General features: G+C 47.9%; 1 protein-coding gene across 1 annotated transcript in view; it reads left to right on the top strand.

Annotated features, from left to right (window-relative positions):
* Positions 1-6,093: 6,093 nt before the first annotated feature.
* The window catches only part of KLHL7 (kelch like family member 7), a 71,563-nt gene continuing 50,178 nt past the window's right edge, over positions 6,094-27,478 (top strand). The window contains exons 1-5 of the mRNA XM_063921717.1: positions 6,094-6,588; positions 14,977-15,079; positions 16,289-16,382; positions 24,085-24,209; positions 24,650-24,825. Of these exons, the coding sequence (XP_063777787.1) occupies positions 6,466-6,588; positions 14,977-15,079; positions 16,289-16,382; positions 24,085-24,209; positions 24,650-24,825 (621 nt within the window). The 5' untranslated portion in view covers positions 6,094-6,465. The remainder of the gene's footprint in view (positions 6,589-14,976; positions 15,080-16,288; positions 16,383-24,084; positions 24,210-24,649; positions 24,826-27,478) is intronic.

Genomic DNA, 27,478 nt, shown 5'->3' with positions numbered 1-27,478 from the left:
GTATTACACTCTGCCAATCCAGACCTAGCAGTAAGACTGGAGTCAGTCGTTTAGCTTGCTGGGGTTCTGTTACCACTCTGTGAACTTAGCAAGTTTGCGGCTGTATTCTAAGACTTGCCTGTCTAATCCTGTCTCACTGTGCTAGGTGTCAGGGGTCAGTTTAGTGGCAGTAAGCTAAAACCTGTGCACTGCAAGTGAGAAATAGGATTGTGGAGACTCTCCTTGTGTCTATCATTCCATCTCTGACCAAGGAGTTTACTGCCACACCCGTTGGTAACCCTTTAGGGTTTTGCTGTTGCCCTTAGCAACAGCATTTCGGGTTCTCTATGTATTAAAACACAACATCTTGCTTTTTCCATCTGTGCAGTTCTAATACAAAGGAGATACCCAGTTCCTTAGCCTCTGGGCTTCTCTGTTCACTTTGTGTGTATTTTGTTACCCTATTACCTTCTGTGTACGTTATCTCATATTCCCCAGTTTGTCTGTGAGTCCATTTGTTTTGCATAACAGTTCAAACACCAGTACATTCCTGCAGACACTGGAGTGCATAACAGTTCTGACACCAGTACTTTCCTGCAGGCACTGGTGTGCATAACACTCGATAAATCGTCCCAGACTCCCTCAGCCGCATCCAAGACCCGCCTTGGCCCTTCAGTAGCACTACGTAATGTGTTAGCGGAATATGATTTATATGACATCTGGCGCACGCACAACCCCACCGGAAGAGACTATACGTTCTTCTCATCGGTCCATAATTCATATTCACGAATTGACCTTGTGCTATGTGATAAATGGACCTTACAGGATTCTGGTACGATTGAAATCTTACCCATCACCTGGTCCGACCACGCACCGATATATTGGAAGTGGAGGGTAGGATCCGACACTAGACCTCCTAGACCGTGGAGATTATCTCCACATCTCTTGCATGACCCGTTAGCAACAAAGATTATCTCTGATTGCATCTCTCTCTACACAGACACTAATTCCCCTTCAGATACCTCTTTGCCAAACTATTGGTGCGCGTTTAAAGCGGTTGTCCGCGGCTCCGCCATTCAAGCTGGGGCTACGTTTAAAAAACAAGCCAAACAACTCCAACTTGATTTAGAACATAGACTTAAAATAGCCGAAGATAAAAATAAGAAACATCCCACCCGACTCCTCCGTAAGGAACTTTCGGACATTCGCAGCCAGTTGCAAAAACTTTTAGTTTTCAAAACTCAGGTGGCCCTTAATAGGCTACGACAGAAATTCTATTTAGTGGGTAATAGACCGGGTAAAATGCTAGCTCGCAGACTCCGTGTACAAAGAGCTCGCAACAGAATTAAATTTGTTCTTTCCTCTACAGGTACTAAGCTTGCAAATCCTCTAGACATTGCTAATCAATTCGCAGAATATTACACTAAATTGTATAATCTACACTCAGATCCCCTCACGTTTCAACCTACTTCTGATACTATACAGGAGTTCCTCTCCTCTGTTAACCTCCACTCTTTGACCCCCGATCAGTTAGATACCCTGAATGCCCCGTGGACCGCACTTGAGGTAGAATCAGTGATTAAGTCCCTCCCTAGGAATAAGGCCCCTGGCCCCGATGGGTTTATTAACGACTTCTATCTCACCTTTAAGGACCGTCTCTCTCCCATCTTAACTGACCTATTCAATGATATATCTAGTTCGGGTGCCTTTCGTGGGGAAATGTTGGAGGTCCAGGTGGTAGCTAACCCCAAACCTGGGAAAGATTCTGTTCACTGCCACAATTATCGCCCAATTGCACTGCTTAATAGCGATATTAAGATTTATGCCAAACTGATAGCATCCCGACTCAGCGTATACTTACCCTTGCTGGTCCACCCCGACCAAGTGGGATTTGTATCTGGCAGACAGGCCTCTGACAACACCCGCAGAGTCTTTAATCTGATAGACATGGCCCCCGACACAGAGGGATTTCTGTTGCTCTCGCTGGACGCTGAGAAGGCGTTCGACAGACTAAATTGGCTATATATGCGTACTGTATTGGTCAAGTTTGGTTTCTTGGACCGGATTTTGGAGTCAATATTAGCATTATATACTTTACCATCGGCAAGAGTGTTTAGCAATGGATTCCTGTCGGACGCCTTCCCAATTACTAATGGAACCCGCCAGCGTTGCCCTCTCTCGCCCTTGATATACGTGCTGGGCATTGAACCTTTAGCAGCTAAAATTAGATTGGATGCTGCATTCCCTGGAGTGTCACAAGGGGGACTCTCCCATAAGCTCTGCTTATTTGCAGATGACGTCCTCCTGTTTGTATCTCGCCCCTCCTCCTGCCTCCCTCATTTACACTCGATACTACACGACTCTAGCAAGGCCTCATATTATAAACTGAACACAACCAAAACTGATGCCCTACCTGTACACTTGCCAGATAAACTCACGGCTGCCCTACGAACTCAGTACTCATACAACTGGAAACTTAATTCACTAACATATTTAGGGATACATATTCCCCCTTCCTCCTCTAATGTTTTCGATTTGAATCTCCCTCCCCTAATACTAACTCTCCAAACCCTGACATCCTCTTGGCTTCTATATGAAATATCTTGGCTGGGACGACTATCAGCCTTTAAAATGTTCTTACTACCTAAACTCATGAATTTATTTCGCACCATACCTTACTCTTTTCCTAAAATTTATCTCGATAAATGCAGAGTTGTAATGGCAAAATACCTATGGAAATCGCATCCCCCAAAACTGGCACACACTAGAATGATACTCCCTCGACGCAAAGGAGGCCTCGCACTACCCGATTTAAATTTATATCAAGAAGCGTGCTTGCTTGCTCAACTTAAATCTTGGAATCTCTCCAACTCCACATCCCTATGGGCCCATATTGAAAATGCTGGTTGCATCGGTTACCCCTTAGCTGATCTGTTGTGGACACCTAGAGCCCTGCGCCCCAGCGATTTGGTCATGCTTCCCTCTACGGCCTCTTCCCTAAGAATGTGGGATAGTTTGACGAGTAAACTACCTGGCTTTAATGCCCCTTACACTGCCCTTTCACTTAAAGCTGTGAGTAAATGAATCCCAAATCTACATGTTTCTGTGTGGAGTGATTGCAATATCTATACCCTCGGGGACCTATTAGATGGAACTGCCTTTCTGTCATTCGCCCAGTTGCAAGATAGATTCTCCCTCCCGCATACTGAATTATTTCATTATTTTCAAATCAGACACTGGTTTAAGAGCTTACCCACTGTACGAATTCCCCCTAGCGCCATGGCTCAATCTGTTTTATCCTGTGTTGTACTGTTTACATCCACTAAAGATATCACCTATTGGTACAACACACTTGTCGCATTGACTCCATATCAGAAGTCTAATGCCCAGAGGCATTGGGAGAAAGATTTAGGCATCCCTATTGCAGAAGCACAATGGGAGAAACTATATCAGTTAACATTCCGCATGTCACGCTGTTTAAATCACTCAGAAATGCATGTTAAACTATTGAATAGACTGTACTTGACCCCAGATAGGCTCCACACATTTTGGCCCTCCTGCTCACGACTTTGTTGGAGGAACTGTGGTGAAATAGGGCACTTGTACCACATTTTCTGGACATGCCCCCTCCTTCAACCTTTTTGGGCAGATGTTTTTAAGCTGATAAATAAAGTTTTATGTTTGTCTTTGAGCCCATCCCCCGCTTTGGCTCTCCTCCATGTGTATCCCCTGGAGGTCTCGGCCTCCCGGGGGTACATATTGGACATATTTGTATAGCAGCAAGGGCAACTTTGGCCCAGGCCTGGAAACAGGCAACAGTACCTCCCGCCCTAAAAGTATTCCATAAGGTTCATCTCCATTATACCATGGAAACTGAGGCCATGCCTTATTCCTCCTCGGTGTCCTCGCCCATCATGCAATGGTTCCAATGGCATGAATACGTCACAGAGGGGGAGGGCGCAGCTCTCATCTCACATCCAGGGAAAACATCCCCATTACAGTTTAGCTTAAATGAGAAACTAACTACCCCTTAATTGTCCCATCCTACAATTTCCCTATCTCGGTTTAAACTGGTTGTTATGTCCGTAGTAATGTCAGTTCTCTCCCCCCTCCAATATGAGAGATGGAGTTGCTGATCCTTATTACCCTAACTGGGTATATTTTTACCTCATGGTATGAGGATGATACCTGAATACCTGTTCAGTCGCTATGTTACCTGTTTCAGATATATGTTTGATTTAATTGATGTGTACATCCCTCCCCACCCTACCTTTTTCTTTTTTCTGTACCCCCCCCCCTTTCATTTTCTGTATTCGATATAAAACCCAATAAAAACTATTGATGTTAAAAAAAAAAAAAGTGAGAGATTTGGTAAGGTTTTGCAGGTTTTTTTTTTAAAAGTGGCAATCATTTACACAGCAAGATCAACCTGGTTTTGCAGTGTAAATGATTGCCACTTTAAAAAAAACTGAAAAACCTTACCAAATCTCTCACTTTCTGAAAGTCTCACTCTATTATATTTGGCCCATGGAGTCAGGCCTCAGGGTGTCATACAGTATTTCTCCCACCCACTGCATTGTTGGCAAGGCCAGGAAGCTGCCATGCTTCCCAATGCGATCAGTAGATAGCAGCAATCATTCACCAATCAGTTCCTGGGAATCTAGGGTGACTGTCCCAATGATGTTCACTGTTCACTAATCTGAGTCTGGAGGCCATTTAGTTTGATGACTTTTGGATACTGCCAAAGAAGCGTATCCCAATGTGACAGTAAATAAAAAATGGTGCTTTCACCAGGGGATGTAGTTATGTGACAGGCAGTCAGGAAACCGCCGGTCACAATACCGGCACCTACATCCCGCCCCCTCACAATCCCTACAGTTAGCATGCTGACTATCAGGGACTATTCCCACTCATGGGTGTCCACAACACCCATAGAATAGAACCTGTGGCGATCGCAGCTCGCCACCGAGCCTGCGGCGTGGTGAGCGCAGCAAGCCTGCAAGGGGCTTTGTTGCGCTTGCCCCCCCCCCCCCCCCCCAGGATCCCGCCGTCATGCTATACCAACCCTTCACTAGATATATATGATGCACGGTGTCACCACTAAATGATCTGGGTCTGTAATGTACATTGTAGTGCCACTGGTCATTTGGAAGCTCTGCATTGTATATCCACTGGACATTTGGGTAACTTCAATGTAAAACCATCAGAAATCTGAAAATTTACATTGTACAGCCACCAGTGATTAAGTAATCGGCATTGTGCCACCAGATAATGGGCGGCCTACATTGTTTAGCCACCAAGAGTTAGGGGTTGGCATTGTAGTGCCTAACCTTGCTATAATGAATAGGAAATCACAGTTTGTTATAGATACTGTAGCACATAGTCACTGGCCCGTCTCCCACCACTAGATGTGATTATGCCCAGTGACTGGTCAACTCCAGATACAAGACGTGGCAGTGCCCAGTGACTGGCCCACCTGCAGATCCTAGAGGTACCCTAAGAAAAGTGCACAGAAGTAATTTCTAGTAGTCATTTCTAGTGGCCATTGACTGTCACTAGAAGTGACAAAGGGGCCAATGTACTGAGGCTAGCTGGGATATTCAATTTGGCCCGAAGAGACAGCGGGAGTAAAAACCCCCGATGTTTCTTCGGGTGCTGCGGTCGGGTTATTTAATTAGCTCGGCCGGTAACAAGTCCTTTTACACCCGTAAACACACAGGTTCAGTGAAACCTGTGTGTTTTCGGGTGAAATAGCCCCGTTTTCGGATGAAAACGAAGCAAAACCCCCGATAAGCCACAGCACGCGCCGGCTTATCCGGGCCAATTAAATAGCCCCCTGCGGCGATACTTATCACCCGCCAGCTTCGGCCCAAATTGATTATCCTTGTAGGAGAGAGATAAAGTACCAGCCTCCAACTCCTGTCATAAAACAGGCCGTGTTTTAAAAAATGACCGGAGCTGATTGGTTGTTAGTTTATCTCCATCCAATTTACCTCTCCCCAAGGCTTAGTACATAGACCCCCCATGCCCAGTGACCTGCCCACCTCCGGCCACTAGAGGTGACTATGCTGCTATGGCCGGTGATTGGCCCGCCACCTCCGGCCACCAGAGGTAGCTATCCCGCCAGCAGTGACCGGCTCGCCTCCGCTCCAGAACCCCGCCAGGTACCGGAGTCCGGACTTTGAGGTTCAGGCAGCGGCGGCGGTCGGACTCGGGCTGAGGTGATGATGTCATCCCCGGAGGGGCTGGGGCACAATTCTGCACCAATCGCAGCGGCTGTGTACTGAGGCCTCGTCATCGGTAGCCAATAGTGTCGCGGACCCGGCCTGCAGCCTGAGTTACCCCGGCCCAGTCACTTTCCGCACACCGCTGCCTTGTTGTTGTTGTTGTTGTTAGTGGCGGCCTGGGGCCGCTGTGTCTCTGGGTTGGGAGCCGTGACAGGGGCCGGAGGGGACCGGGGGACGGGGCGGGCGGCCCCGGAGAAGGATGGCTGCGCAGGGTGTGGAGAAAAACCCCAACAAGAAGAAAACCGAGAAGAAATTCGCTGCCCGGGAGGAAGCCAAACTGCTGGCGAGTTTCATGGGAGTGATGAACATCATGCGCAAACAGGTAACAGCCCCCTGCCAGGTATCCCGCTGTCTGTGCCAGGCTGTCTGACACCCCGCTGTGCCCGACTGCCTGACACCCCACTGTGCCCTGTGTGTGCCAGGCAGCCTGATGCCTCGCTGTACCCTGTGTGTGCCAGGCAGCCTGTCACCCTGCTGTGCCCTGTGTGTGCCAGGCTGCCTGACACCCCGCTGTGCCCTGTCTGTGCCAGGCTGCCTGATACCCTGCTGTGCCCTGTGACACCCCGCTGTGCCCGGCTGCCGGACACCCCGCTGTGCTCTGTGTGGTCCAGGCAGCCTGATGCCTCGCTGTACCCTGTGTGTGCCAGGCAGCCTGATGCCTCGCTGTACCCTGTGTGTGCCAGGCAGCCTGTCACCCCGCTGTGCCCTGTGTGTGCCAGGCAGCCTGTCACCCCGCTGTGCCCTGTGTGTGCCAGGCAGCCTGACACCCCGCCGTGCCCTGTGTGTGCCAGGCTACCTGACACCCCGCTGTGCCCTGTCTGTGCCAGGCTGCCTGACACCCTGCTGTGCCCTGTGACACCCCGCTGTGCCAGGCAGCCTGACACCCCGCTGTGCTCTGTGTGTGCCAGGCAGCCTGACACCCCGCCGTGCCCTGTGTGTGCCAGGCAGCCTGACACCCCGCCGTGCCCTGTGTGTGCCAGGCAGCCTGACACCCCGCCGTGCCCTGTGTGTGCCAGGCAGCCTGACACCCCGCCGTGCCCTGTGTGTGCCAGGCAGCTTGACACCCCGCCGTGCCCTGTGTGTGCCAGGCAGCTTGACACCCCGCCGTGCCCTGTGTGTGCCAGGCAGCTTGACATCCCGCCGTGCCTTGTCTGTGCCAGGCTGCTTGACACCCCGCCGTGCCCTGTGAGTGCCCGGCTGCCTGACACCCCACTGCCCAGCTGCCGGACACCCCGCTGTGCCCGGCTGCCAGACACTCCGCTGTGCCCGGCTGCCGGACACCCCGCTGTGCTCTGTGTGTCCAGGTAGCCTGATGCCTCGCTGTACCCTGTGTATGCCAGGCATCCTGTCACCCTGCTGTGCCCTGTGTGTGCCAGGCAGCCTGTCACCCTGCTGTGCCCTGTGTGTGCCAGGCTGCCTGACACCCTGCTGTGCCCTGTGTGTGCCAGGCAGCCTGACACCCTGCCGTGCCCTGTGTGTGCCAGGCAGCCTGACACCCTGCCGTGCCCTGTGTTTGCCAGGCAGCCTGACACCCCGCCGTGCCCTGTGTTTGCCAGGCAGCCTGACACCCCACCGTGCCCTGTGTGTGCCAGGCAGCCTGACACCCTGCTGTGCCTTGTCAGGCTGTTGGGCACCCCGTTTTGCATTATCTGTACCAGACTTGCATGCTGTGCCCTGTGTGTGCCAGGCTGCCTAACATTCTGCAGTGTCCTATCTGTACCATGATTCCTGACACCCTGCTGTTCCTTGTCTGTGCCAGGCTGACTGCCCTTTCAGTGCCATGCTGCCTGGCACATGATTGTCTAGTGTCACTCTAGTTTCAGGGTGCTGATCAGTGAAGAGGGCATAATTACATTTGGAGGCCAAAATGTTAGACGTGATGTAGCACTATAGCTGTAGCAATACATCACATCTAACATTTCGCCTTTTAAAATGTAAATATGCCCTCCTCACTAATCCTGCCCCTGCCCCTAGAGTGACACTCATGTCTGCTCTGTGACTAGGGAAATACCTCCTGTTTTCTCTAACGTCCTAGTGGATGCTGGGGACTCCATAAGGACCATGTGGAATAGACGGGCTCCGCAGGAGACAGGGCACTCTAAGAAAGAATTAGGACTACTGGTGTGCACTGGCTCCTCCCTCTATGTCCCTCCTCCAGACCTCAGTTAGAATCTGTGCCCGGTCAGAGCTGGGTGCACTTTAGTGAGCTCTCCTGAGCTTGCTAATAAGAAAGTATTTTATTAGGATTTTTTTTTATTTTCAGAGAGATCTGCTGGCAACAGACTCTCTGCTACGTGGGACTGAGGGGAGAGAAGCAAACCTACTAACTGCGGATAGGTTGCGCTTCTTAGGCTACTGGACACCATTAGCTCCAGAGGGATCGAACACAGGAACTCACCCTTGGTCGTCCGTTCCCGGAGCCGCGCCGCCGTCCCCCTCGCAGAGCCAGAAGACAGAAGCCGGCGAGTGAAGCAAGAAGACATCAAAATCGGCGGCAGAAGACTCCTGTCTTCATATGAGGTAGTGCACAGCACTGCAGCTGTGCGCCATTGCTCCCACACTAACCCACACACTCCGGTCACTGTAGGGTGCAGGGCGCAGGGGGGGAAGGGGGCGCCCTGGGCAGCAATTGAGTGCCTCCTGGCAAAATAGAGCATATATATAGCTGGGCACTGTATATATGCATGAGCCCCCGCCATTATTTTTCACAAAATCGCGGGACAGAAGCCCGCCGCTGAGGGGGCGGGGCTTCTTCCTCAGCACTCACCAGCGCCATTTTCTCTCCACAGCTCCGCTGAGAGGAAGCTCCCCAGGTTCTCCCCTGCAGAAGCACGATAGAAGAGGGTGAAAAGAGAGGGGGGGCACATAAATTTGGCGTAAAAACAATATATACAGCAGCTACTGGGTTAACACTACGTTACTGTGTGATTCCTGGGTCATATAGCGCTGGGGTGTGTGCTAGCATACTCTCTCTCTGTCTCTCCAAAGGGCCTTGTGGGGGAACTGTCTTCAAATAGAGCATCCCCTGTGTGTGTGGTGTGTCGGTACGTGTGTGTCGACATGTCTGAGGTAAAAGGCCCCCCTTAGAGAGGAGAGAGAGCAAATATGTGTATGTGAGGGTGTCTCCGTCGACAACGCCGACACCTGTTGGATATGTGTAATTAAGTGCTGAGGTGAATTTATTGCACAAAAGATTAGAGAACAGACAGGAAATCTACCCATGTCTGTCCCTATGGCGCAGAGACCTTCAGAGTCTCACAATGCTCACTATCCAAAATAATAAACACTGATATTGACACAGAGTTTGACTCCAGTGTCGACTACGATAATGCAAAGTTACAGCCAAAATGGCAGAAAAGTATTCAATATATGATTATTGTAATAAAAGATGATTTGCATATCACTGATGATTCATCTGTCCCTGACACAAGGGTACACATGTTTAAGGGGAAGAAAGCTGAGGTAAATTTCCCTCCTCTCATGAGGAAAAAGAGCGGGAATCTCCAGACAAGAGACTACAGTTTCCCACAAAGAATTCTCAGGCAGTATCCTTTCCCCACTAGGGCCAGGATACGATGGGAATCTTCCCCTAGGGTGTCACGGTACACTACTCAGACCGGCGATTGTGTCGGCATGGGTTTATAGCGCTGGGGCAGCGTGGACAGGTACCTTATCAACAGAGGTTGAGACCCTAGTATGTATGTATGTATATATATATATATATATATATATATATATAAATATAATATAAAACATGCCCAAAGAGACATGAGTATACTGGGTCCTAGAGACAAAGCTATGTCGATTTCTGCTTGACGTGTCCTGTAGAATATGCAATGGACAGATGATGCCGACTTAAGAGGCATATGGAAGGCTGAGGATTGTGTGGAGAAGGGTTCTCGGACCTGGCCTCCACAGCTATAGCTGGTAATTCTGTTGTTTTGCCTTATATTCCTGCACAGCCTAGGAAAGCACGACATTATCAAATGCAGCCTTTAGAACAAAGAAACAAGAAAGTCCGAGGTGCGTCCTTTCTTGCCAGAGGCGGGGGCAGAGGAAAGAAGCTGCACAACACAGCTAGGTCCCAGGAACAGAAGTCCTCCCCGGCCTCTACAAAAATCCACCGCATGTCGCTGGGGCTCCACAGGCGGAGCTAGGCCCGGTGGGGGCACGCCTGCCTAAGTTCAGCCACAAGTGGGTTCACTCCCTGTTAGGTCCCTGGGCAATAGATATTGTGTCTCAGGGATGCAAGCTGGACTTTGAGAAGATGCCCCCTCACCGAAGGCCCTGCCGGCGGCTTCCCCCCACGAGAGGGAAACAGGGTTAACTGCAATTCATAAATTGTATCTTCAGCAGGTGGTGGTCAAGGTTCCCCTCCTTCAACAAGGAAAGGGTTATTATTCGACCATGTTTGTAGTACCGAAACCGGACGGTTCGGTCAGACCCATATTGAATTTAAAATCCCTGAGCATATACCTGAAAAGGTTCAAGTTCAAGATGGAATCGCTCAGAGCGGTCATCGCAAGCCTGGAAGGGGGGGATTATATGGTGTCTCTGGACATAAAAGATGCATACCTTCATGTCCCCATTTATCCACCTCATCAGGCGTACCTCAGATTTGTGGTACAGGATTGTCATTACCCATTCCAGACGTTGCCGTTTGGTCTGTCCACGGCACCGAGAATATTTACCAAGGTAATTGCAGAAATGATGGTGCTTCTGCAAAAGCAAGGAGTTACAATTATCCCATACTTGGACGATCTCCTCATAAAGGCGAGGTCCAGAGAGCAGTTGCTGATCAGCGTAGCACACTCCCGGGAGGTGTTGCAACAGCACGGCTGGATTCTGAATATTCCAAAGTCGCAGCTGATTCCTACGACGCGTCTGCCCTTCTTGGGCATGATTCTGGACACAGACCAGAAGAAGGTTTTTCTCCCGGCGGAGAAGGCTCAGGAGCTCGTGACTCTGGTCAGAGGCCTCTTAAAACCAAAACAGGTGTTGGTGCATCAATGCACGCGAGTCCTGGGAAAGATGGTGGCGTCATACAAAGCCATTCCCTTCGGCAGGTTCCATGCGAGGACCTTTCAGTGGGATCTGTTGGACAGGTGGTCCGGATCGCATCTTCAGATGCAGCGGCTGATCACCCTATCCCCCAGGGCCAGGGAGTCTCTTTTGTGGTGGCTGCAGAGCGCTCACCTTATCGAGGGTCGCAGGTTCGGCATTCCGGACTGGGTTTTGGTGACCACGGATGCAAGCCTCCGAGGGGGGGGGGGGGGGGGGGCGGCAGTCACACAGGGAAGAAATTTCCAGGGTCTGTGGTCAAGTCAGGAGACTTGTCTGCACATCAATATCCTGGAACTAAGGGCCATATACAACGCCCTAAGTCAAGCGGAGCCTCCGCTTCGCTACCAACCGGTGCTGATATAGGCAGACAACATCACCGCAGTAGCTCATGTAAACCGCCAAGGCGGCACAAGGAGCAGGGTGGCGATGGCGGAAGCCACCAGAATTCTTTGCGGGGCGGAGAATCACATAAAAGCACTGTTAGCAGTGTTCATTCCGGGAGTGGACAACTGGGAAGCAGACTTCCTCAGCAGGCACAACCTCTACCCGGGAGAGTGGGGACTTCATTAAGAAGTCTTCACACAGTTACAAGTCGTTGGGAACTGCCACAGGTGGACATGATGGCATCCTGCCTCAACAAAAAGCTACAAATGTATTGCGCCAGGTCAAGAGACCCTCAGGCGATAGCTGTGGACGCACTAGTGACACCATGGGTGTTCCAGTCGGTTTATGTGTTTCCTCCTCTTCCTCTCATACCCAAGGTGCTGAGAATCGTAAGAAAAAAAGGAGTGAGAACAATACTCATTGTTCCGGTTTGGCCAAGGAGGACTTGGTATCCGGAATTGCAAGAAATGCTCACAGAGGACCCATGCCCTCTGCCTCTCAGACAGGATCTGTTGCAACAGGGACCCTGTCTGTTCCAAGACTTACCGCGGCTGCGTTTGACGGCATGGCGGTTGAACGCCGGATCCTAGCAGAAAAAGGCATTCCGGATGAGGTTATTACTACGCTAATAAAGGCTAGGAAGGACGTGACGGCTAAGCATTATCACCGTATATGGCGAAAATATGTTGCTTGGTGTGAGGCCAGGAATGCCCCTACGGAGGAATTCCAGCTGGGCCGTTTCCTTCACTTCCTACATTCGGGAGTGACTATGGGCTTAAAATTAGGATCCATAAAAGTCCAGATTTCGGCCCTATCCATTTTCTTTCAAAAGGAACTGGCTTCTCTTCCTGAGGTTCAGACGTTTGTAAAGGGAGTGCTGCATATTCAGCCCCCTTTTGTGCCACCAGTGGCACCTTGGGATCTTAACGTGGTGTTGAGTTTCCTGAAATCTCAGTGGTTTGAGCCACTTAAGACCGTGGAGTTAAAATATCTCACGTGGAAAGTGGTCATGCTATTGGCCTTGGCTTCGGCTAGGCGTGTGTCAGAATTGGCGGCTTTGTCATGTAAAAGCCCCTATCTGGTCTTCCATATGGACAGGGCAGAATTACGGACTCGTCCGCAATTTCTGCCGAAAGTGGTGTCATCTTTTCATTTGAACCAACCTATTGTGGTGCCTGCGGCTACTCGTGACTTGGATGATTCTAAGTTACTAGATGTAGTCAGGGCTTTGAAGGTTTATGTAGCCAGAACGGCTGGAGTCAGGAAAACTGTCGCTGTTTATCCTGTATGCATCCAACAAGCTGGGTGCTCCTGCTTCAAAGCAAACTATTGCTCGCTGGATCTGTAACACGATTCAGCAGGCTCATTCTGCGGCTGGATTGCCGCATCCAAAATCAGTGAAAGCCCATTCCACAAGGAAGGTGGGCTCTTCTTGGGCGGCTGCCCGAGGGGTCTCTGCATTACAGCTTTGCCGAGCAGCTACTTGGTCGTGTTCAAACACGTTTGCAAAATTCTACAAGTTTGATACCCTGGCTGAGGAGGACCTTGTGTTTGCTCATTCGGTGCTGCAGAGTCATCCGCACTCTCCCGCCCGTTTGGGAGCTTTGGTATAATCCCCATGGTCCTGACGGAGTCCGCAGCATCCACTAGGACGTTAGAGAAAATAAGATTTTACTTACCGGTAAATCTATTTCTCGTAGTCCGTAGTGGATGCTGGGCGCCCGTCCCAAGTGCGGACTTCTTCTGCAATGCTTGTATATAGTTATTGCTTCATAAGGGTTATGTTATGGTTGCATCAGGTTGGTCTGATGCTCTGTTGTTGTTCATACTGTTAACTGGGTAAATTTATCACGAGTTATACGGTGTGATTGGTGTGGCTGGTATGAGTCTTACCCTGGATTCCAAAATCCTTTCCTTGCACTGTCAGCTCTTCCGGGCACAGTTTCCTTAACTGAGGTCTGGAGGAGGGACATAGAGGGAGGAGAAATGCACACCAGTAGTCCTGATTCTTTCTTAGAGTGCCCTGTCTTCTGCAGAGCCCGTCTATTCCCCATAGTCCTTACGGAGTCACCAGCATCCACTACGGACTACGAGAAATAGATTTACCGGTAAGTAAAATCTTATTTTTGGTCACATGTGTTATGTTTTGCTTCATCTCCATGGATATGTGTAGTTCAGTAACAGCTAGAGGTGTCAGCAAATTGTAGCAGTCCTGCTGTAGAACTACAAGTGACAGCATGCCAGACTCAAACTGTAAATCCACAATAACCAAAGAGTCACGGGTTTCCTAAGCCCTCCCTAGCAGGATGGTTGCATTCTACCGATCACCTCAATCAGGACAGTCAGGTCTGTCAACTCTACAAATGTATAAATATTTTTTTGCTGACGCTTTGAAACGCAGCACCAAGAGACAATGTTTATTTACTGACTCGTTTCATAAATGGGTAATCGTAAAGTTTTGCGTTCTAAATGATTCGTCAATGCTATTGTCAGCATTGCATTGTAATCTTTATAATAAAGGATTACAAAGAGAGTAGAAACTGGATACAGAAATAAAGTTTATTTAACCAATTGCAGCTTACAACTCTAAACTTCATGATATTCAGGTCTCCGCCCTAACCTCCCCTTGGATGTAGCTCTCCATCATTCCCAGAACCCCTTATGTCTGTCCCTTACTCCCATCCCAGACGACTGGTACTGCCACTGCCTGCCAACCGTTGCTCTGTCTCCCTCCTCTCCTGATCTGTTGTTTCCGTCTATTCCCAAACACCTGATGCACTGTTGTCACATATAGCGTGTCCCCTGGCACCCCCCATCCTCCTGTGCTCTTCTGTAGTAAAGGACAGGAGAGAGAGATGGAGTATGACGGTATTGTTTGTCAGTAGGTGACTGTATCATCTTCTATGCTAAGGTGACACACATTAAACCAGAAGAATGCAATTATGGACATCATAATGTGTCAAAGCAACATCCAACAGATGCAACTGAATTGTTCCGTAATAACCTGTGAGGTCCATCATGATGGGCAAAGTCCTTTTTCCTTTTCTAGGGTGGAGCGTAGGTCCAAATAGAGTCCTGTTGGTGACCATTGTTATATCATTACTAGGGTTTATAAAATGTTACAGAACGGACATGACTTGTTTATCGTATGTCTTCCATATTGTTCTGGATTCACATTGTCCTTTTTACAGTGGTGGTATTTTATTTCTCCTTATTTTTGTCTATTACATTTTACTCACGCATATCTGTACTTTCATTGTAGAAAACCTTGTGTGACGTCATTCTTATGGTGCAAGATCGAAAGATCCCAGCTCACCGCGTTGTTTTGGCAGCTGCAAGTCATTTCTTTAATCTGATGTTTACCAGTAAGTATCCTCCCGCTGTAAGGTACTCCTCAGTACGGGTTCAGCATGATTTGCCAATGGACGGGATGCTGGCTGTCAGTATACCGACAGCGGCATCCCGACCATCAGAATCCCGACAGTCCAGCAGAAAGCCCTTTAACCCTCCTCTGCCCCCTACCCTAACCCTCCCCGGTGGTGCCTAACCCCAACCCTTCATTCCTTGCTGCCTAAACCTAACCCTCCCTGCTAGGTGCCTAACCCTGACCTCCGCTTCTTTGTGCCTAACCCTCCGTCCCTGGTCCCTAACCCTCCCTTGTGGGTGCGTAACCCTAACCCTCCCCGGTGGTGCGTAACCCTAACCCTCCCCGGTGGTGCCTAACCCCAACCCTCCATTCCTCGCTGCCTAAACCTAACCCTCCCCGCTAGGTGCTTAACCCTGACCTCCGCTTCTTTGTGCCTAACCCTCCGTCCCCGGTCCCTAACCCTAACCCTCCCCGGTGGTGCCTAACGCCAACCCTTCATTCCCTGCTGCCTAAACCTAACCTTCCATCCCCGGTCCCCAACCTTCCCTTCCCTGCTTCCTAACCCTAAGCCCCTTCTCCAGCCTAAACCTAACCCCTGCCCCCCCCCCCCCCCCCTTCCCCCTGCAACAGGACGCCAGCACGTCCCGCTGTTGGGACGATCGGGATGCCGGCTGTTGGTAATGTGACGCCGGCATCCCAAACGGCGTCGATATGTACACGCCGGCATTGCGTCCTACTTCGAGATCCCGCCGTTGGTATATTGACCGCCGGGATCCCGTGTGTTGGGAAGCTAACTGCTTCCCCTCAGTACTAGTTGTATATAGAGGATTGATAGGTATTCGGGCTAATATTAAATATTATTTTCCGCAATCACTGGCAAGTACAATAAATGTTTCCTTTCTCGGGAATTTGTTTTGCAGTGGTATCTGTCATATAGATGACAGTTTTCATTGCCCTGCCTCTTCCTTATCTGTATTCCTGACCAGTCATATTAAACATAACATGGCATATTTACCGAGGTACATAGTAATCTTTCCCTGTACATGAGGAGTCTGGGAAAAGATACCATCTGGTGGTCTGTGAAATAAGAGCAGCTGCTGCTGAAAAAACCCCACTTGAAGTGCCCATTGTATTCTCTGACTCCCCCATGAATTTAAAAGTGTTGTTTTACATATGCAAATCTTTTAAATCTTCCTTTTTTTTTCAGCGAACATGATTGAATCAAAGTCCTTCGAAGTAGAGCTGAAAGACGCAGAACCTGACATTATAGAGCAGCTAGTGGAGTTTGCGTACACCGCCAGGTACTGCCCCCTGTCTTTTACTCTGCTCATCTCTCCTCGTCCTTGTATGATCAATAAGATGTATCAGTGTGGCTGATGTGAGATAAAGAGAAGCTAGCACATGCTGTTGTGATCTGCTTTTGATTATTGTGTCATTTAAATATCATGCGCCTAATTCAGATCTGATCGCAGCAGCAGATTTGTTAGCTAATGGGCAAAACCATGTGCACTGCAGGTGGGGCGGGTGTAACATGTGCAGAGTAAGTTAGATTTGGGTGGGGTGTGTACAAACTGAAATCTAAATTGCAGTGTAATAATAAAGCAGCCAGTATTTACCCTGCACAGAAACAATATAACCCACCCAAATCTACCTATCTGCACATGTTATATCTTCCCCACCTGCAGAGCACATAGTTTTGCCCATTAGCTAACAAATTTGCTGCTGAAATCGGGTCTGATTTAGTCCTATGAGTGATGTCATTTACTGTATGTCCTACTTGAAAAAAAAAACTTAAATTGAAATTCACAAAAACATTTTTTTAATTTATTTACTGCAAGTTATTTATGTAGCACACACATATACCGAGCATTTTACAGAGAATATTTGGCCATTAACATCAGTCCCTGCCCCAGCGGAGCTTACAATCTATTTTTCCCTTCCACATGTACACACAGACACATTCACGCTAGGGTTAATTTTGTTGGGTTCCAATTAACCTACCATGTGTTTGGATTGTGGGAGGAAACCGGAGTACCCAGGGGAAACGGCACGCAAGCACATGGAGAATATACAAATTCCACCCAGTTAGGGCCATGGTGGGAATGGAACCCATGACCTCCGTGCTGTGAGGCAGTAATGCTAACCATTACAACATCCATACTGCCCACATTTGTTAAGCTATTAGATCTGTTCTGCCATTATATTTAAAACCTGTTTTGTTTTTTTTTCCTTAAGCAACTCACAAACAGTGATGGTATGTCTGCAGCACAATCTTACATGGTGTATAATCATATACTACTAAAAATACAATTTGTGTTTGCTAGAAAAGTTTTGAACAGAACAATATAATCCATATTTAATTATGTTTTTATGCATGTTCTCTAGATAATATGAATTGTAGTTTTCTCTAGCATCCATAAGGGATTTTGGGGAATTAGTACGATGGGGGTATAGACTGGGTCCAAAGGAACCAGTGCACTTTAAATTTCTTCAACTGGGTGTGCTGGCTCCTCCCCTCTATGTCCCCTCCCACAGGCAGTTTAGAAAAAAGTGCCCTCAGGAGAGGATGCACGCTCTGGAGCTCCAAAGAGCTTTTCTTCAGTTTCTTTTAAAACGTTATTATTTTTATTATTTTCGGTATGCTATTTGAGCAACAGCATACCTGCACCGTGGGGTTAGGGGCGGGGGATCGTTACCGGTATCTTCAGGCGTCAGAGCTGCTTCCCCACTGTAGGACCACCGTCCTGAGAGGTTGTTGTACAGCGGGGCACTGCGCCTTAGAGGTCACACTGCGCACCCCTAACAAAGGTGACAAGAGTGGTGAGTACAAACCGGGGGCCCCGCTAGGGGGGTCCCCCGGTTCTTGGTGTGGCACAAACGCAGGGGCGGCATACGGGACCCTCCCGGGAGGGACCTGCTATAACCCCCCTGTGTACACTGGCAGCGGTAATGAAAACTAACACTTCTATGGAGACTTTGCCAGTATAAATATCTATGAAGCTCCGGTGCCATTACAGGGGGCGGATCTTCCTCAGAGCGGGGGCCAGCAGCGTTTTGGCGCCTTCCTCTGCTTACAGCTGCAGCAGCAGGCACACACAGTTCCTCCAGACACTCAGGATACGCAGGAAAACTGGTACAGGGGTGTAGCAAAGGGGGAGAGCTGATACTGTACACAATCTGTGTCCTGAAAAGGACAAAAACTCTGGTGTTACACCATGATATAACCGCTTACAGTCTCATTGGGGCTGTTTAGCTTGGGTGTGCTATTCCCTTCTCTTTGTCTCCCTCTCACATACAGTAAAGGCAGGCTTGCTATTATATTACTTGTCTGTGTGTATGTGTTTTTTACTGTAAACATGGTAAAACAACAATTATGCAGTGTATGTCACACCAGATTCTCTCCCTCTACATCTGGTTCCATATCATGTGAACAATGCAGCCAGTCCTCACAACTCAGTGAGGGGGCGGGAAGGGGGAGGGTCAAGAGCCTTCCTGGCTAGGTGCCATAAAATCCATGATGTCAGATATGTTATCTCAGCTCACTGCTAGTATTCAACAGCCCCCCTCTAGATCAGGACCACAAAAACGTGGATTATCTGCTTTGCTCTCAGACTCTGGTGAGGAGATACAGGAGGAGGGGGAGGACTTGGATCTTGTTACTGGGGATTCCCTTTCTGCACAGGGTATTGAGCCCCTCATTCTGGCTATACGGGATGTGTTAAAACTCCCTCTAGAGGACACTGTAGCACAGCAGTCGTTTTTCTTAACACAGACAAACTCAGTGTCCGTTTCCCTGATTCTGCAGAACTGGATGGCCTGTTTAAGTTAGCCTGGAAAAATCCAGATAAGAAATACCAAGTGGCAAAACGGTTTTTGCACACTTTCCCATTTGCTGCTGAAGGCAGGAAACTCTGGGAAGAACCCCTGGCTGTAGACGTATCAGTCTCTCGCCTATCTAAAAAGGCGGTGCTGCCAGCTCCGGACTCCTTTACCATAAAGGACCCTGGGGATAGAAAAATAGAGACTACACTAAAGTCTATCTACACAGCAGCTGGAATATCACAAAGACCGGTCATAGCGAGTTGTGGATGACTCATGCCATTCATACGTGGGCTACTCAAATTCAAGAGGGCCTCTCGGGGGATATGTCCCTGGTCACTGCGGTGACTCTCCTAAAACACATTCAAGACATTGCATGCGTCCTGTGTGACTCTCTCAAGGAGATAGGCAATATTAATGCTAGGACCACTGCTATGGCAGTGTCGGCTCGCAGAGCTTTGTGGTTGCGTCCGTGGATAACGGACGCACCGTCCAAGCGCAGTGTAGAGTCTGTTCCTTTTTCAGGAGATGGCTCTTCGGGGGTTTGAATTGGATACGTGGATTTCGAAAAGTTACTGCGGGGAAATCCACGTTTCTCCCCTCTGGGGCCCTGCCGGCTAGACGTTCCTATTCGGGGCCGTCTGCCCAGTCCTTTCGGTCTAACAGATTTAGATCTAGGGCTAGAGGTGCCTCCAATGCAGCTAGAGGCACCAGAAGTAAGACAAGAAAACCAGCAACCGCAGGTTCTCAGGAACAGAGCTCCAGTTTAGCTTCCTCTAAGGCAGTGATTTTCAACCTTTTTCAATTCGGGGCACGCCGAACAAAATTCAAAAATTGCCAAGGCACACCATCAGTACCCCACGGACAACCCCCCCCCCCCCCCAAAAAAAAACCAACAACTCACTTTGGCCCACATGGGGAATTAAAACACACGTTGGTCCCCACAGTAATTACACATATTGCCCCCCCACACACATTAATTGCACATATTGTCCACCCACAGTAATTACACATATCGTCCCCGCCCACATTGCCCCCCCCCGCACACAGTAATTACACCCCCCCCCCCCACACACACACACACACACACAGTAATTACACACATGGGCCCTCCACAGTAATTACACATATTGGCCCCCACATTAATTCTGCACACTGTTCACACAGCTATTACTGTAAAATTAATGCAAATACACTGGACCTTACCTGTAAGGTTCCAGTATCACTTTTCCTTTTGCCTCTCCCTCCCTCAGCGTCAGCCGGCAGGGGTTAATGCAGCCGTGAGCAGTGAGGTGCAGCAGGGAGCAGCACTTTGCTGGCGGCTGGCAGGCAGGGGTTAATGCAGCCGTTAGTAGTGAGGAGCAGTAGGGAGCAGCACTTGCCTGGCGGCGGCGGGCGGGCAGCCTGGCGGCGGCGGGCGGGCAGCCGGGCTTGCGGCGGGCGGGTGGGCAGGCGATGTGTCACGCTGCGCTGCCAAAGTTCACCAGCGTGATGACGGCCAGCGCATCTCTGGCGGCACATCTGAAAGCCACTGGCGGCACACCAGTGTGCCGCGGCACAGTGGTTGAAAACCACTGCTCTAAGGCCTCAGCATGACGGTGCCCACCCAACCTGAGGGAATCTCGAGGTGGGAGCTCGGCAGCGTCACTTCAGCCGCTTCTGGGAAAGCTCCTGCCAGGATACCTGGGTAAACGACCTAATTTGTCAGTGCTACAAGCTGGAGGTCGACGGCGCTCCTCCCCAACGACTTTTCAAATGAAGCTTACCAGCTTTGGAGGATACGCGTGTTACGCTGCAACAGGCCATCCTAAAATTGGTTCAGTCCCGAGTCATTGTTCCAGTGCCACTGCAGCAACAGGGAAAGGGTTACTACTCCAACCTGTTTGTGGTGCCGAAACCGGACGGTTCGGTAAGGCCCATTTTGAATCTAATATCCTTGAACCCTTACCTAAAGGTTTTCAAGTTCAAGATGGAATCCTTGCGAGCAGTGATTACGGGAGTGGAAGAACGGGAGTTCATGGTCTCACTGGATTTAAAAGACGCCTCTCTCCATATCCCGATTTGGCCACCTCACCAGGCTTACTTGCGGTTTGCTCTGCTGAAGATCACTACCAGTTCCGGGTGCTACCATTAAGCGTGTCCACAGCTCCGAGGGTGTTCGCGAAGGTGATGGCGGAGATGATGTTCCAACTCAGGATCCAGGGGGTCAATATTGTCCCGTATCCGGACAATCTCTTGTTAAAGAGATCCAGGGAGCTTTTATTGCTCCATATAGACCACACTATCCAACTTCTGTCACACCATGGGTGGTTCTTCAATTTACAGAAGTCCCACCTGGAGCCAACTCAGTAGCTCCTGTTCCTGGGGATGTTACTGGATACTGTGGCCCAGAAAGTGTTCCTCCCAGAGAACAAAGCGAGAAAACTCCAGGATATAGTCAGAATGGTTCTACGGCCTACACGAATATCCATCCATCTTTGCATAAGATTGTTGGGGAAAATGGTAGCCTCATACGAGGCGATCCAGTATGGAAGGTTCCATTCAAGAACATTTCAGTTGGATCTCCTGAGCAAGTGGTCCACGTGGATCACGTCTTTAGATGCACCAGATAATACGGCTGTCACCTCAGGCCAGAATTTCCCTCCTGTGGTGGCTACAGTCCTCAAACCTACTGGAAGGTCGAAGTTTCGGCATTCAGGATTGAATCCTCCTCATGACAGATGCGAGTCTGAGAGAATGGGGAGCTGTCACCCAGGGGGCTCGGTTCCAGGGCAGGTGGTCAGCCCTACAAAGCCCTACTTCCGATCAACATTCTGGAGCTTCGGGCGATCTAAGTGCTCTGCTTCAGGCCTCTCCTCAGGGATCACGCGATCCAAGTTCAGTCGGAAAACGCAACGGCGGTGGCGTACATCAATCGACAAGGAGGGACAAAAAGCAGGTTCTGCATGCGAGAAGTGTCAAAGATACTCCTCTTGGCAGAAAGAAATGCAAGAGCAATGTCAGCATTCTTCAGTGGACAACTGGGAAGCGGACTTCCTGAGTCGTCCCAATCTCCACAAGGGTGAGTGGGGGCTCCACCATCAGGTGTTTCAGCAGATCATCGACCAGTGGGGCTGCCCACATGATGGCTTCTCGACTCGACAAGAAGCTCCACTGGAATTGCTCATGAACCAGGGACCCTCAGGTGAGGGCAGTAGATGCACTGACGTCGCTGTGGCCTTACCGGTTGGTCTACCTATTTCCTCCGATTCCATTGATCCCAAGGCTGGTACTTTATCTCTGTCCACTTTATCTCCATCCAAGGCTTAGTAAATAGACCCCACAGTTTTATGACAATCATATTTCACATCCGTATTAAGTTACTCATTTACTATCTGCATGTAACAGTATGAGGGAATAGTGATCCCGGGACCGACGGGATCCCGGCAGCCGGCATGCCATACCCAACGCGTGATATACACAGTATTCCGATATTTGCTAAGTTGCATTAGTGCAAGTGCATGGACTAGGAGACTGTGCATATCGTTTCTAAAACAGTAATTATTAGATATTATCTAATGTGGAACATGCATATATTTTAGTCGCGTGTGGTTCAATGAAAAGAAGATGCTGAATGTGGAAGTGAAATTGCTAAATTGTTATAAATGTGAGGCCTTACTGTATGTAGGCTTACCCAATTCCTGATATCCTCCCTATCTATACTTGTTTGTAATCTACACAGATGTAATCAGACACTGTTCATTTGGAGGCCTGCACGATAAGTGTACTATAGAACAGAGGTTCCCAAATCCACCATTCCTGTCCAGATTTTAAGGATATCCATGCGTGAGCATATACAGTATGACTTAATGAATGCCTAGGTCAATCTAATTTAACCATGTAAGCATGGATAATCTTAAAACTAGGACTGTAATGACAGATTATTGGGGATTTTGGTACCATTGCCTTGAAATGTAGTTGTCAGACAATTGCTTTGTTTAATATTCATATTGTAATCGTATTGTTTATAATTATACTGAATTTAGGAACTCATGTTTTTTGTGGGTGTGGTTCATCAAATCGACAGTGTCTAGGTCGACCACTATAGGTCGACCACTATAGGTCGACAGTCACTAGGTCGACATGGATGGAAGGTCGACAGGGTTTCTAGGTCGACATGTGCTAGGTCGACAGGTCTAAAGGTCGACATGAGGATTTTTTTATTTTTTTTTGGTGTTTTTTTCTTCGTAGAGTGACCGGGATCCCAAATTAGTGCACCGCGTTCGCTCGCCATGCTTCGGGCATGGTGCCTTCGCTCCGCTACCGCTTCGCTCGGCACACTTTACCGTTCCAATCGTAGTCCACGTGGATCATTAAGTATGAAAAAATTCAAAAAAAGAAAAAATTTTTGAAAAACTCATGTCGACCTTTAGACCTGTCGACCTAGAAACCCTGTCGACCTTCCATCCATGTCGACCTAGTGACTGTCGACCTATAGTGGTCGACCTAAACATTGTCGACCTAGACACTGTCGATCTTCAGACCGGATCCCGTTTTTTGTAACACTTGCCCAGCCCGCATAGCTTGCAATCCTGTCAACACGCTCTCTGAACTTTGCATATATATGCGCCCTGTTCCGACTTAGTTACGTCCCTTCGGATTCAGTATGGGATCCCGGCGGTCATAATTCCGACGCCGGAATCCTGGCGGAAAGCTCAGTGTGTCCCCTCGAGGGCTTGCTGCGCTCGCCACGATTCGGACCCGGTATTATTTCCGCTCGGGGTTCCGACCACCGGGTTTCCCTTGGCTGTCAGCATTCCGGCGTCGGTATTCTTACCGCCGGGATCCCAACAGCCAGGAAACTAACTGCTTCCCATCCCTTCAGCCACAAGCAGACATTCAGTTGAGCTGCATATGATTCTACATTGGCCAAAAGCAAGCTAGATACGGCCGCAAAACCAAATTACATTCAGCTATGGGTAAAGTCTTCTAGTGCTCTGACACATAGGGGGCGAGTAATGCTCACCTCTGTCTTCTAATAGAATTGGCCTCCTTCACATTACCTGCGTTATAATGCTGTATGAGGGAACTCGCACCTAACAGAATGTCCGCCTGAAGTTACGAAATGCGTTTAGCTTCATGTTATATTGATTCATCAGAATTTATAGCTATGTACTAAAAGTATATATTTTTATTTATTTTCAGAATTTCTGTAAATAGTAACAACGTACAGTCCTTATTAGATGCTGCTAATCAATACCAGATAGAGCCTGTCAAGAGAATGTGTGTGGATTTCCTAAAAGAACAGGTTGATGCCTCTAACTGTTTAGGTAAGCATGGGACTTGTAAATGTAAAGATAGACACTGTGATCCAGATTTATCAAGCCTTGGAGAGAGAGAAATTGCACAGTGATAAAAAGCCAACCAACCAACTCCGAACTGCCATGTTACAGGCTGTGTTTGAAAAAATGACAGTTGGGAGCTGATTGGTTGGCACTTTATCACCATGCAATTTGTCACTCTCCAAGTTTTAATAAATCTGGGCCTGATTCTATTTGAAATCATAAAAACAACACTGTATCTTGAGTTTTTGTTTGTTTGTTTGTTTTTAATTACTCTTGGAAAAGAGTTTGAAAATAATAGGGACAATTTGCCAAAGTTGACAAATGTTCTAGGAAAAAAATAGTAATTGAATATGTGAAACATGAGGTCATTTGCAGTGAAACATTCCCATATTACATTAAATCCACATATCCAATTTGTTTTTTAGGCATTAGTGTTCTAGCAGAATGTCTTGATTGTCCAGAACTAAAAGCCACTGCGGATGATTTCATTCATCAACATTTCACTGAAGTTTACAAAACAGATGAATTTCTACAGTTGGATGTGAAACGCGTAACTCATCTACTAAACCAAGATACCTTAACTGTTCGTGCAGAAGATCAGGTAATCCTATTTGACCATTGTAATTTTGGTTTGCCTCTAATAATACATTTTTGAATTTTTTTTGTTGCTGTTTGTCAATCAAGTGTGTTTTTAATAAATGTTTACAAATTTAATTCTTTTTTTTTTTCAAAATATTTTTAATCCGACTTCTCACATTACAAAAATGAAAATATAGCAATTCGAGACGGGGAATATTGAAATAGTAAGGTATAACAGTGCGAACATTGGGTTGTCCTGCCAGAGGACAGTAGGATATGGAATATCAGTCTTACAATAGAACAAGAAGAAATGAGAAATCAAAAACACATTTTCAAAATTTTCCACAAGTAAAACATTTAAACATTCCAATAAAAAGAACGTGTGTGTAACAGATAATAGCGGAGAATAGAATTTGTGAGCACAATATAAATGAAAAAGAGAACATATAGAGTGATAATTTTCACCAGTACAGATACATTGCATCAATTTCTCCAGATATAAACACTATAACTAAAATAAGATAAAACTGAAAACATTTAAAACCTGCCAGAAGTCACGGGCCGTCGATCCATCCACAGAGACCTCTCCAAATCTAGGAGAGCAATCTCCCAAGCAGCCTGGTATACAAGAAAACATAGAGAAAAGCAGAAAGAAACCTAAAGAAGAGGTATGAAGGTATAGTAATCAAAGGCCCAAGGGGTTTGGATGGTCTATAGTGTGAAGTAAATACCATGAAGTATATTGGAAGCAGTTTTGAATTGCTTGTTTAGTGTGTACGGGGAGTGTCTGAATGTAGTTATCCCAACATTGGAATAGAGTTGGAGTGAGTGTTTCCTTATGGATAGATGCCTCCAGCCAGTCCATGGTAAATAAAAAAAATTATCTAGATGTTACCATTGAGAGAGTGGGAACAGAGTTATGAATCCACTGTTGTAGGATTGCTTTCCTGCTAACCGCTGACAATATCACAAGGTTATTTATTGGTCCTAGGGATGTCCGTCTGGTCCGCTAAATAACCAAACAGTGCCCAGGATATAGTAAAATGAAAAGATATGCAGAGTGTCGCAGTGCCATATCGATGTACCTCATGCCAAAACTTTCTTACCGAACTACAATCCCAAAAACAATGTAGAAGGTCCGCCCCATCTGTTAAACATTTAGTACATCTCGCCTCTTCCGAGATGCCCATTAGATGACGGCGTTTAGGTGAGATATAAGCTCTATGAAGTATTTTATAGGCCATTTCTTGATATGAGCTAGCTGGAATAAGTTTCAGAGTTAACTGAAAATGGTTTAAGAGGGAGTCAGGGGTGACCGATGGAATATGGGAGGACCATTGGGACAGTTCCGGAAGATCCGTGTCTGGGTCAATTTCTGTGCGGATACGTGCATATATAGTCGAGATGGAGTAGAAACCAGAGTGGAGAAGTGTGGTAAGGGGATCAAGAAAGTCATGATCTGTCAGTTTGGGCAAAACAGTTTTAAGGTAGTGAATTGCCTGAAAGTAAGAAAACTCCTGTCGAGGGTGTAAGCCATATTTATCCTTTGCTTCTGCAAAGGATAGTGGGAGGCGGGATGCATTAAGTAAGTCGCGTAGGTTGCGTACACCAGAAGAATGCCAGGTAGTGAAGGGTCTTAAGGCCCTCCCCTCCTGAAACTCCAGGTTGCCTACTAGGGGTAGCGAAAGTGAATAAAAACATTGAAGCTTAAGAGGTTTCCGCGCCATTCTCCACGCCTGTTTAATAGGAAATAGCAATAGATTATCAGTTATATTCAAGGTCAATTTGGAAGGCCGGGCATGGAGAAGATAACTGAGGGATAGAGGAACGCAGAATTGAGAGTCCAGAATGGAATCCGTGTAGTAGTTGTTATCACCAAGCCAATCCATGGCAATGCGGAGGAGACAAGCAAGGTTGTATTGTTTGATATTAGGTAGGTTAACTCCACCTCTGGATACCGTTTGGGATAGTTTTTTTCAAACTGATCCGGGGTCGCTTGCCAGACCAGATAAATTTGGTAATGGAGGCATTTAGTGAGGATAGATCCGGACTAGATAATAATAAAGGAGTCATCTGTAAGATATAGAGAAGTTTTGGGAAGCTGGCCATCTTGAATAGGTTGCAGCGCCCCAGCAAGTTAAGAGGGAGGGCCTGCCAAAGGCCAAGCTCATTTTTTATCTTAAGCAAGACTGGGGTAATATTGTATCGGTATAAATGAGAGGGATGAGAGGGGAGCGCCACTCCTAGAAAGGTTATATAAGCAGTTGCCCATTTAAAAGGAAATGTGTCCCCCCATCCCGTTCTCGCCTGTCCAAACATGGACAATGCCTCTGACTTCCCATAATTAATAGAAAACCCTGCGAAAGAAGAAAAGCGGTCAATCGCGTTAATCAACCGTGGAATCGAAAGGTGAGGATCGGACATAAAAAGGAGAAGGTCATCAGCTAACGCCACCACCTTCAGTTCCTGAGTGCCCACTGCAATGCCCCTGTAATCCCTATGCAACAGAATATATCTTATAAGGGGCTCTAACGCCAAATTAAAAAGAAGGGGAGATAAAGGGCATCCTTGTCTGGTGCCTTTTTCCAGCGTGAAAGGGGCGGATGTCACATTGTTAACTAAAACTTGCGCTACAGGGCTAGTGTATATGGTCTGCACTAAGTTACAGAACAACG

The sequence above is a fragment of the Pseudophryne corroboree genome, chromosome 5 (genome assembly GCF_028390025.1).
Source record: "Pseudophryne corroboree isolate aPseCor3 chromosome 5, aPseCor3.hap2, whole genome shotgun sequence".
Taxonomy (NCBI): Eukaryota; Metazoa; Chordata; class Amphibia; order Anura; family Myobatrachidae; genus Pseudophryne; species Pseudophryne corroboree.
Note: the sequence above shows the minus strand (reverse complement) of the source record. Positions and strands in the feature narration are given on the sequence as shown.